The 12,686-nt window shown below is 46.6% G+C and overlaps 1 protein-coding gene across 7 annotated transcripts in view; it reads left to right on the forward strand.

Moving 5' to 3' along the window:
- Nucleotides 1-12,686, forward strand: part of SMC2 (structural maintenance of chromosomes 2) — a 154,279-nt gene that overhangs the window by 206 nt on the left and 141,387 nt on the right. For 5 of the 7 annotated variants that reach the window (XR_013213289.1, XM_077250912.1, XM_077250948.1 and 2 more), the window contains exons 2-3: nucleotides 5,125-5,309; nucleotides 10,976-11,125. Coding sequence is in view for 6 of the 7 variants with exons in the window: in XM_077250912.1 (XP_077107027.1) it covers nucleotides 5,142-5,309; nucleotides 10,976-11,125 (318 nt within the window). In the remaining variant the exon portion in view is untranslated. Of the gene's footprint in view, nucleotides 1-40; nucleotides 108-5,124; nucleotides 5,310-10,975; nucleotides 11,126-12,686 lie in introns of those variants that run through there. The other 2 variants (XM_077250918.1, XM_077250957.1) reach the window with 2 other exon arrangements.

The raw sequence follows: 12,686 nt of genomic DNA on the forward strand, positions 1-12,686 counted from the left end.
TGAGTGTGCCTGTACCCTCCGGCCGGCTGTGCGCGGTGAGTGTGCCTGTACCCTCCGGCCGGCTGTGCGCGGTGAGTGTGCCTGTACCCTCCGGCCGGCTGTGCGCGGTTCATGCTGGTGACTGCTTCTTACATTGTTATACTCCCACCCAGATAGGTATTAGGTGAAGGGTCAGTCGTCAGTGTTCCCACGGCGATGTACCGCGACCCCTAATGGCAGATCACGTGACTCATTAGGAGCTTGTTTATGTGTATGAAATAAATACATTCTATGTCATTGTATCAAAGTACTGGTATTACTGTGGAGTGCACCAGCCCCTCTTATCTAATAGAGATGTGATAGCAGAATGTACTTTTACCTACTAATGCTGTTATTTAGCTAAAAAAAACCCTTCTAAATCTGATGTACATTGGGATAACCACCACAGGCGATGATCAGCTACAGTGGTCATATGTGAGACATAACCGCCACAGGGAGTGATTGCCTACAGTGGTCATGTGTGAGGCATAACCACCACAGGCAGTGATTGCCTACAGTGGTCATGTGTGAGACATAACCGCCACAGGGAGTGATTGCCTACAGTGGTCATGTGTGAGGCATAACCGCCACAGGGAGTGATTGCCTACAGTGGTCATGTGTGAGGCATAACCACCACAGGCGATGATCAGCTACAGTGGTCATATGTGAGACATAACCGCCACAGGGAGTGATTGCCTACAGTGGTCATGTGTGAGACATAACCGCCACAGGGAGTGATTGCCTACAGTGGTCATGTGTGAGGCATAACCGCCACAGGGAGTGATTGCCTACAGTGGTCATGTGTGAGGCATAACTGCCACAGGCGATGATCGGCTACAGTGGTCATGTGTGAGGCATAACCGCCATAGGCAGTGATCGGCTACAGTGGTCATGTGTGAGGCATAACCGCCACAGGCAGTGATTGGCTACAGTGGTCATGTGTGAGGCATAACTGCCACAGGCAGTGATTGGCTACAGTGGTCATGTGTGAGGCCTAACCGCCACAGGCAGTGATTGGCTACAGTGGTCATGTGTGAGGCATAACCGCCACAGGCAGTGATCGGCTACAGTGGTCATGTGTGAGACATAACCGCCATAGGCAGTGATTGCCTACAGTGGTCATGTGTGAGGCATAACTGCCACAGGCAGTGATTGGCTATAGTGGTCATGTGTGAGGCCTAACCGCCACAGGCAGTGATTGGCTACAGTGGTCATGTGTGAGGCCTAACCGCCACAGGCAGTGATTGGCTACAGTGGTCATGTGTGAGGCCTAACCGCCACAGGCAGTGATTGGCTACAGTGGTCATGTGTGAGGCCTAACCGCCACAGGCAGTGATTGGCTACAGTGGTCATGTGTGAGGCATAACCGCCACAGGCAGTGATTGGCTACAGTGATCATGTGTGAGACATAACTGCCACAGGCAGTGATCGGCTACAGTGGTCATGTGTGAGGCATAACCGCCACAGGCAGTGATTGGCTACAGTGGTCATGTGCGAGGCATAACCGCCACAGGCGATGATTGGCTACAGTGGTCATGTGCGAGGCATAACCGCCACAGGCGATGATTGGCTACAGTGGTCATGTGCGAGGCATAACCGCCACAGGCGATGATTGGCTACAGTGGTCATGTGCGAGGCATAACCGCCACAGGAGATGATTGGCTACAGTGGTCATGTGCGAGGCATATCCGCCACAGGCATTGATCGGCTACACTGGTCATGCACACAGCATAACTGTTCTTCTGATGCTACAGAGGCTGCCTCATGTAGAGCTGTCTGTCAGTGCTGAGGGTGCAGTTGTAGCGGCTGCTCACTATGTACTGAGCAGTGACTCCCCTATGAATGAAAGCCTGAGGCTGCAGGGAGGATTAAAGTTAATTTCCTCCCTGCAGTGGAGCTCTCAGTGCGGGTGCTGGGCAGGTTCAGAACACTAACATGCAGAATAACCCCATATAATAGCGTTTGTTTTTTTTTTTGTTTTGTTTTTTTACATGATAGGATCGCTAATGGGGTTTTCCGCTCACAAAATAAAGTCTACAGTCACTGTATTTCAGGGGTGGGCAATTTATTTTCCCGAGGGGCCACATGAGACAGTGCCTGTTGTGGAGGGCCAAACCAAAAGACTAAAAATTAATTCTGCTCAATATTAATATATTTATAGTTTTATATTAATACTAGCTGAAGAGCCCGGCGTAGCCTGGGCATAGTAAATATCTGTGGTTGGTTATAGCACCTCACATCTTTCATTTTCTCCCTTACACCTCTCATTTTCCCCCTAACACTTGTCATTTCGACCTCACATCTGTCATTTTCCGATCACTCCACTATTTTCCCTCACTCCTCATTTTGCTCTCACACCTTTTTTCATTTTCCCCTCAGTATATACATGTTTGTCATCTCCCTTATATATAGTATACACCTGTATGTCATCTCCTGTATAAAGTATATACCTGTATGTCATATCCCCTGTAAATAGTATATACCTGCTGTATGTCATCTCCTCCTGTATATTGTATATACCTATGTGTCATCTCCTCCTGTATATAGTATATACCTGTATGTCATCTCTTCTGTATATACTATATACCTGTGTGTCATCTCCTCCTGTATAAAGTATATACCTGTATGTCATCTCCCCTGTAAATAGAAATAGTATATACCTGCTGTATGTCATCTCCTCCTGTATATTGTATATACCTATGTGTCATCTCCTGTATATAGTATATACCTGTATGTCATCTCTTCTGTATATACCTGTATGTCCTCTCCTGTATATAGTATATACTTGTATGTCCTCTCCTGTATATAGTATATACCTGTGTCATCTGCTCCTGTATATAGTATATACGTGTCATCTCCCCTGTATATAGTATATACCTGTGTCATCTCCTCCTGTATATAGTATATACCTGTGTCATCTCCTGTATATAGTATGTGTGTCATCTCCTCCTGTATATAGTATATACCTGTGTCATCTCCCCTGTATATAGTATATATGTGTGTGTCATCTCCTCCTGTATATAGTATATACCTGTATGTCATCTCCTGTATATAGTATATACCTGTGTGTCATCTCCCCTGTATATAGTATATACCTGTGTGTCATCTCCCCTGTATATAGTATATACCTGTAAGTCATCTCCTCCTGTATATAGTATATATCTGTATGTCATCTCCTCCTGTTTTAGACCTCGTTCACACGTTATTTGGTCAGTATTTTTACCTCAGTATTTGTAAGCTAAATTGGCAGCCTGATAAATCCCCAGCCAACAGGAAGCCCTCCCCCCTGGCAGTATATATTACCTCACACATACACATAATAGACAGGTCATGTGACTGACAGCTGCCGTATTTCTTATATAGTACATTTGTTGCTCTTGTAGTTTGTCTGCTTATTAATCAGATTTTTATTTTTGAAGGATAATACCAGACTTGTGTGTGTTTTAGGGCGAGTTTCATGTGTCAAGTTGTGTGTGTTGAGTTGCGTGTGGCGACATGCGTGTAGCAACTTTTTGTGTGTCGCGTTGCATGTGAGAGGTTAGTGTAGCAAGTTGTGTGCAGCAAGTTTTGCGCATGGCGAGTTTTGCGCGTGGCGAGTTTTATGTGTGGTGCGTTTTGAGTATGTGCAAGTTTTGTGTGAGGCAACTTTTGCATGTGTTGCAACTTTTGTGCATGTGGCAATTTTTCCGCATGTGCAAGTTTTGCGTGTGGCGAGTTTTCCATGAGGTGAGTTTTGCACATGTGGCGAGTTGTGCGTGAGCCCAGTTTTGCGCGTGGTGAGTTTTGAGCGGCGACTTTTGTGTTTCGACTTTTATGTGGCGAGGTTGGTGTATGTGTGGTGAAATGTGCGCTGAGGGTGGTATATGTGTTCAAGCACGTGGTAGTGTGTGGCGCATTTTGTGTGTGTGTTCATATCCCCGTGTGTTGTGAGTATCCCATGTCGGGACCGCACCTTAGCAACTGTACGGTATATACTCTTTGGCGCCATCGCTCTCACTCTTTAAGTCCCCCTTGTTCACATCTGGCAGCTGTCAATTTGCCTCCAACACTTTTCCTTTCACTTTTTCCCCATTATGTAGATAGGGGCAAAATTGTTTGGTGAATTGGAACGCGCGGGGTTAAAATTTTGCCTCACAACATAGCCTATGACGCTCTCAGGGTCCAGACGTGTGACTGTGCAAAATTTTGTGGCTGTAGCTGCGACGGTGCAGATGCCAATCCCGGACACACACACACACACACACACACACACACACACACACACACACACACACACACACACACACACACACACACACACACACACACACACACACACACACACACACACCCCTTTATATATTAGATTTTATCTTTTAATATTGAGCACGATACAGTAAGTATGCTGACATCCCCCTTTATACTGTATGAGCCTGCACACAGCCCCTCTATTTACCATATGAGCGCCCACATAGTCTTTCTATATACAATACGAGCCCTCACGTAGCCCCTTGTATATAGTATGAGCCAAGCCCCACACAACTTCCTATATACACTGTTTCAGACCTTCGGCTATCTCGGTCCACAGGTTGGATTGGAACAGCCAGAGGGCCGGATGTGTCCCGCCAGCTGCATTTTCCCTGGTCTGCTGTATGTGACTGCAGGATCATGATCCTGTGCACTGCGCACACTGTCGTGATCCCCTGCACTTTTCTTGCAGGTATGCAGTCACGTGATTATGTGTATGCGATGTTCGTACTTGCAGTCTCGTGATGACTAATCCCACCATAGAATATAATTGAGAGAGGAGCGAATATGGAAAGCACATGACCGCAAATATACAAATCACATACATGTAGTCACGTGCCTGCTTATCTGTGGGAATACAGGGTGACTTGTCAGTGTGCAGACTAGGCTTCTGGGACCGGACAGCCCCTCTAACATAGCCTGATATCACAGCAGGACAAGTGCAAGACTGGCAAGGTCTTACCAGAGCCGCTGGGGAATTGCCAGATGGGAGTAAATTAGTATTTTTCATCTTTATAAATGTTGGACCACCCCTTTATCTCCTGTTTTTGCATGCACCAATGCTCATGATATGTACATAACCCTTTTCTTCTCTTCCAGGTAGAGCAGGCTCAAAGATGCACATCAAGTCCATCATTGTTGAAGGCTTCAAGTCTTATGCTCAGAGGACAGAGATCAACTGCTTTGATCCACTTTTCAATGCCATTACTGGACTTAATGGCAGCGGCAAGTCCAATATTCTGGACTCTATTTGCTTCCTTCTTGGCATCTCCAATCTTACCCAGGTAACATACGGACTGGTGGATGTTGTGTAGGGACACACTCCCCCCCTCCCCCTCTTTGTGCTTTATGCATACGGCAGGTTAGAGCTTGTAGAGGTCCAAATACTATGTGGATCCTTAATACGTTACCCATGAAAATGTGATGTCGTAATATTCCTCTGTGGTATTAATGGCAGCTTTCCTCTTGGTGTCTCAAATTACAAGTGCTTCTCATTAAATTAGAATATCATCAAAAAGTTAATTTCAGTTCTTCAATAGAAGTGAAACTCATATATTATAGAGTCATTACGAACAGTGATCGATTACAAGTGTTTATTTCTGTTAATGTTGATGACTATGGCTTACAGCCAATAGAAACCCAAAGTCATTATCTCAGTAAATTAGAATAATTAACAAAAAACTCCTGCAAAAGCTTCCTAAGGGTTTGGAAAGGTCCCTTATTCCGTTTCAGTAGTCTCCACAATCATGGGGAAGACTGCTGACTTGACAATGTCCAGAAGGCAGTCATTGACACACTCCTCAAGGAGGGTAAGCAACAAAAGGTCATTGCTAAAGAAGCTGGCTGTTCACAGAGTGCTGTATCCAAGCATATTATATTGGAAAGTTGAGTGGAAGGAAAAAATGTGGTAGAAAAAGGAGCACAAGCAATTGGGATAACCACAGCCTAGAAAGGATTGTTAAAGGGAACCTGTCACCCCCAAAATCGAAGGTGAGCTAAGCCCACCAGCATCAGGGGCTTATCTACAGCACTCTGTAATGCTGTAGATAAGCCACCCGATGTATCCTAAAAGATGAGAAAAAGAGGTTAATTATACTCACCCAGGGGCATTCCCAGGACGATGGGCGTCGCGGTCCGGTCCGGGGCCTCCTATCTTCTTACGATCACGTCCTCTTCTTGTCTTCACGCTCCGGCGCAGGCGTACTTTGTCTGCCCTGTTGAGGGCAGAGCAAAGTACTGCAGTTCGCAGGTGCCGGGAAAGGTCATAGAGGCCCAGCGTCTGCACACTGCAGTACTTTGCTCTGCCCTCAACAGGGCAGACAAAGTACGCCTGCATCGGAGTCGCAACATTGAAGACAAGAAGAGGACATCATCTGATTAAGATGGGAGGCCCCGGACTGGACCGCGACGCCCATCGGACCTGGACCGCAGCGGGACCGACCCTGTGTGACAGGTTCCCTTTAAGAAAAGGCCACTCAAAAATATGGGGAAGATTCACAAGGAGTGGACTGCTGCTGGAGTCATTGTTTCAAGAGCCACCACACACAGACATATCCAGGACATGGGCTACAAGTGTCGCATTCCTTGTGTCAAGCCACTCATGACCAATAGTCAACTTCAGAAGTGTCTTACATGGGCCAAGGAGAAAAAGAACTGGACTGTTGCTCAGTGGCCCAAGGTGTTGCTTTCACCCTAAAGTAAATTTTGCATTTCATTTGGAAATCAAGGTCCCAGAGTTACATAGTTAAGTAGGTTGAAAAAAGACCTAGGTGAATCAAGTTCAACCTTTCTCCACCAATTGTGCATTTCGTCACTAATTTAGCTATAACCTGCAATGTTATATGTATCAAGGAAGTCATCCAGCCCTTTTTTAAAAGCTGATACAGTGTCTGCCATTACTACCTCCTGTGGCAGGGCATTCCACAGTTTGACTGCTCTAACTGTAAATAACCTTTTCCTGTTTAGCTGCCGGAATCACCTTTCTTCCACTCCTAATGAGTGCCCCCTAGTCCTCAGTATGGTATTTGGAAGGAATAAGTCATGTACCAGTACTTTGTACACTTCCTCTAGAGGAAGAGTGGAGAGGCACACAATCCAAGCTGCTTGAGGTCTAGTGTGAAGTTTCCACAATCAGTGAGGGTTTGGGGAGCCATGTCATCTGCTGGTGTAGGTCCACTGTGTTTTATCAAGACCAAAATCAGCGCAGCCGTCTACCAGTAAATTCATTCACTTCATGCTTCCCTCTACTGACAAGCTTTTTGGAGATGGTAATTTCATTCTCCAGCAGGACTTGGCACCTCTCCACACTGCCAAAAGTACCAATACCTGGTTTACAAACAACAGTATCACTGTGCTTGATTGACCGGCAAACTCGCCTGACTTTGTCAAGAGGTATTGTCAAGAGGAAGATGAGACCCCAGATCCAACAATGCAGGTGAGCTGAAGGCTGCTATCAAAGCAACCTGGGCTTCCATAACACCTCAGCAGTGTCACAGGCTAATCGCCTCCATGCCGCATTGATGCAGTGATTGATGCAAAAGGAGCCGTGATCAAGTATTGAGTGCATTTACTGAACATACATTTCAGTAGGTCAATATTTCGGATTTTAAAATCATTTTTCAAGCTGGTGTTATAAAGTATTCTAATTTACTGAGATAATGACTTTTGGGTTTTCATTGGCTGTAAGCCATAATCATCAACATTACAAGACATAAACACTTGAAATAGATCAATCTGTTTGTAATGACTCTATATAATGAGTTTCACTTTTTTGTATTGAAGAACTGAAATTAAATTAACTTTTTGATGATATTCTAATTTAGTGAGAATCACTTGTATTTCTTTATCGCTTCATTGGGGGACACAAGTAGCCATGGGTGTATGCTGCTGTCGCTAGGGGGCTGACACTATGCAGAAAAAGAAAAATGGCTCCTCCTCAGCAGAATACGCTCACCGACAGGCACAAAGCACCTCAGTTTAAAGGGAACCTGTCACCCCGTTTTTTCCGTATGAGATAAAAATACTGTTAAATAGGGCCTGAGCTGTGCATTACAATAGTGTATTTTGTGGACCCCGATTCCCCACCTATGCTGCCGAAATATGTTACCAAAGTAGCCGTTTTCGCCTGTCAATCAGGCTGGTCTGGTCAGATGGGCGTGGTGACATCGCTGTTTCTTCCCCCAGATCTTGCTTATTTTTCCGTTGGTGGCGTAGTGGTTTGCGCATGCCCAAGTCCCGAATCCACTGCACAGGGGAGGGAAAAGAGCGCGATCTGCGCTATTCCCCTGGTGATCGGTGGGGGCGGCCATCTTCCTGTGGCCGCGCGTGCGCAGATGGAGCGCTCTGCTGCCCGGGGCTTCAGGAAAATGGCCGCGGGATGCCGCGCGTGCGCAGATGGAGATCGCGGCGGCCATTTTCCTGAAGCCGAGATGCGAACTCTGTTCCACACCCGTCCTCTTCAGCTGGCCCTCTTGTCTGCTTGGGACAAGAAAACAATCTCCCTAGACCGACTGGTACTTCTGCCTCTCAAGGTGAGGCAATCTCTGACTTAGTGGACGCAATCCGCCTCAATCCTTCGCAGGAGGTCCTTTCTTCCTATCCGGTGGCAGGTCATCACCACCAACGCCAGTTTCCTCGATTGGGGAGCAGTCTTCCTTCATCAGACAGGAAAGGGTCTCTGGAGCACCCAGGAAGCCCTTCTCCCCATCAGTCTTCTAGAGATCAGGGCAATCTTTCTTGCCCTACTCTGCTGGCAGTCCCTCCTCTCAGGCAAGCCGGTACGCATTCATTCGGACAACGCCACGGCCGTGGCTTACATAAATTACCAAAGCAGGACTCGCAGCAAACAGGTTTTGACAGAGGTGACAAAGATTCTGTGATGGGCGGAACGTCGCGTCCCTGCCATATCAGCCGTTAACATTCTGGGGGTGGAAAATTGGGCAGCCGATTTTCTGAGTCGTCAGGGCCTTGCATCAGGCAAATGGCCCCTCAATCCCGCCGTCTTCAACCAAATATGTCAGAGGTGGGGCACTCCGGACTTCGAACTCATGGCGTCTCGGATGAACCACAAGGTTCGTCTATTTGTAGCTAGGTCCCGGGATCCATTGGCCATCGACAGCGATGCTCTAGTGATCGCGTGGTCCCAGTTTAAGTTGCCTTATCTTTTTCCGCTCCTCTTGATTCCGTGGGTCGTGATAAAGATAAAGGCAGAAGGGATTCCTGTAATCTTGATAGCTCCAGACTGGCCAAGAAGTCCTTGGTATGCGGAGCTGGTAAACATGCTTTCGGATGCCCCCTGGAGGCTTCCAGACCGTCCGGATCTTTTGTCACAGGGCCCCCCTCTTCTACCAGAATTTTCAGTCTCTGAGTTTAACGGCATGGCGGTTGAGGCCGCAGTCCTGAAGGAGGCTGGTTATTCTCACCAGGTCATTCAGACCTTGATTAGGGCGAGAAAACCAGATATTGGAAGGCCTTCTTCCGGTGGTGCGAGGAGAACAACTTGTTCCCAATGTCCTTTTCCCTTCCTTACATCTTTGGTTTTCTTCAAGCGAGTCTCGACTCGGGTCTATCGCTCAGTACCCTTAAAGGACAGGTTTCCACTCTGTCTATCCTCTTCCAGGGGAATCTGGCTTCCCTTTCTCAATTGAAAACCTTTCTTCAGGGTATCGCCCACCTGGCACCACCTTACCATCCCCAGATAGAACCATGGGATCTTAATTTTGTCCTTGGCGCCCTCCAACGCGTGCCTTTTGAGCCCATTCAAGATATTTTGTTTTCCTTCCTGTCATTGAAGGTGGCCTTCCTAATCGCCATTACTTCTATCAGGAAGGTTTCCGAGTTAGCAGCCTTATCTTGTCATTATCCGTTCTTGGTTTTACATCAGGACAAGGTAGTTCTCAGACCCGTCCCTTCCTTTTTTCCCAAGGTGGTCTCTTCTTTCACATCAACTAGGACATTGTCCTCCCTTCTCTATGCCCTCCCCGGTTCATCCTCTGGAGAAGTCTCTCCTCAAGCTGGACTTGGTGAGAGCTATTCTATCTTTCAAGGACTGCTTCCTTTCGTCAATTCGATTCCCTATTTGTCATCTCTGAAGGTCGTCGAAAGGGACTCCCAGCTTCTAAGTCCACTATCACCCGTTGGATTCTTTCGGCGATATTGGAGGCTTACCGCGTTCAGGACAAACAGCCTCCTCCTGGAGTGAGGGCCCACTCCACCCGAGCAGTAGGTGCTTCCTGGGCTGTTCGTCACCAAGCTTCGGCCTTACAGATTTGCACAGCCACGATCTGGTCGTCCTTTTACACTTTTGCAAAGTTTTACAGGGTCCATACCCGTGCTTCGTCTGATGCAGGCTTTGGTAGGAAGGTACTGCAGGCGGTGGTTGCACCGGCCGACCTAAGTCCGTTCTTTTCTTTGCATTCTTTCTGTTCTCACCCTTGGGACTGCTTTTGGACGTCCCATGGTTATCTGTGTGCCCCAATGAAGCGATAAAGAAAGAGGGATTTTTGGTACTCACCGTAAAATCTCTTTCTTGGAGCCTTCATTGCGGGACACAGCTTTTTGGGCTTACGTGCCTTTTGTTGTTGGGCTGGTACATTTGTTGAGTTTTGTTGCTTCTCCTACTGCTTTTGCACTAAACTGAGATACGTTGTCCCTGTTGGTGGGTGTATACTGCTGAGGAAGAGCTATTTTCGTTTTTTTGGATAGTGTCAGCCTCCTAGCGGACAGCAGCACACACTCCCCCAATGAAGGCTCCAAGAAATAAATTTTACTGTGAGTACCAAAAATCCCTCTTTTCATCAGCTGCTGATTTCTGGAGAAAGATCTCCCCCACACTATTTTTACTGGAGAGAATCTCTGCAAAATTGGTGAACACAAGTTGAGGTTGTTGGACACCCTTTAAGTTGAAAAAATGTTTAATTTATTTTTTCTAATTGGTATTATATTTTTGTAGGTAAGAGCCTCCAACTTGCAGGATCTTGTGTATAAAAATGGTCAAGCTGGAATAACGAAAGCTACAGTATCTATAACGTTTGAGAATCTTGACAAAAAGCAGAGCCCGCTAGGATTTGAGTCACATGATGAAATCACTGTGACAAGACAGGTGAGTAAGGTTTTGCACTGCATCTGCCCACAAGATTTTTTTTTTTTTGTCTTCAACTGCTTCTGGTCTGGTAATGGGCTATGAAGGTCAGCCAGTCCTCTTTTTTTCCCCCTGTACTGACGTTCTAAAACATCAGTGGAGCCTAATCAGATTTCCAAGATCGGGAAGCTGTGGGGGCGATGAGCCTGTGGTCACGCACAGCCAGACTTCCCAGAGAGAAGATGGACATCTCTCGTCTTGACTACTGCAACCTCCTGCTCTGTGGCCTCCCCTCAAACACTCTCGCACCCCTCCAATCTATTCTAAACTCTGCTGCCCGACTAATCCACCTGTCCCCCCGCTATTCTCCGGCCTCTCCCCTCTGTCAATCCCTTCACTGGCTCCCCATTGCCCAGAGACTCCAGTACAAAACCCTAACCATGACGTACAAAGCCATCCACAACCTGTCTCCTCCTTACATCTGTGACCTCATCTCCCGGTACTTTCCTACACGCAACCTCCGATCCTCACAAGATCTCCTTCTCTACTCCCCTCTTATCTCCTCTTCCCACAATCGTATACAAGATTTCTCTCGCGTATCACCCCTACTCTGGAACCCTCTACCACAACACATCAGACTCTCGCCCACCATCGAAACCTTCAAAAAGAGTCTGAAGACCCACCTCTTCCGACAAGCCTACAACCTGCAGTAACCACCGATCAACCAACCGCTGCACGATCAGCTCTATCCTCACCTACTGTATTCTCACCCATCCCTTGTAGATTGTGAGCCCTCGCGGGCAGGGTCCTCACTCCTCCTGTACCAGTTATGACTTGTATTGTTCAAGATTATTGTACTTGTTTTTATTATGTATACCCCTCCTCACTTGTAAAGCGCCATGGAATAAATGGCGCTATAACAATAAATAATAATAATAATAATAAATAATAATAATAATAATAGTTTATCACTAGTGGTGAGCAAACATGCTTGGATAAGATGTTATCCGAGCACTCTCTGGTAATATCCGCGTATCTTGGGCGTGCTGGTATATTATGTTCGAGTCCCTGCGGCTGCATGATTTGCGGCTGTTAGGCTGGTTTCACATTTGCGTTTTTTGCCGCTGCGTTTTAGCGCAAAAAAACGCATGCGTTTTTTTCCTATATTAAACATTAAAAACGTATGCTTTTTTTGTATGCGTTTTGCCGCATTTGATGACGCATGCATCTTTTCTATGCTTGCGTTTTGTTGCAGAAATGCAACATGTAGTAATTTCTAGAGGCGTTTTTTTGCCGCAAAAAACGTATTGCTGTCTATGTAAACGCATGCGTTTTTAAGCACATGCGTTTGGTTGCGTTTTAAACTCATGCGTTTCAATAGAAAAAAACAAGAATACACACTGATAAGCCACCCCCCCACCATCAAGGTGATAAAGGGATCCAAACCCTACCCCTAACCCTAGGGATCCTAACCCTAACCCTAGGGATCCTAACCCTAACCCTAGGGATCCTAACCCTAACCCTAGGGATCCTAACCCTAACCCTAGGGACCCTAACCCTAACCCCAACCCTAGCTATTTCT

Source organism: Ranitomeya variabilis, chromosome 1, assembly GCF_051348905.1.
Source record: "Ranitomeya variabilis isolate aRanVar5 chromosome 1, aRanVar5.hap1, whole genome shotgun sequence".
Classification (NCBI taxonomy): Eukaryota; Metazoa; Chordata; class Amphibia; order Anura; family Dendrobatidae; genus Ranitomeya; species Ranitomeya variabilis.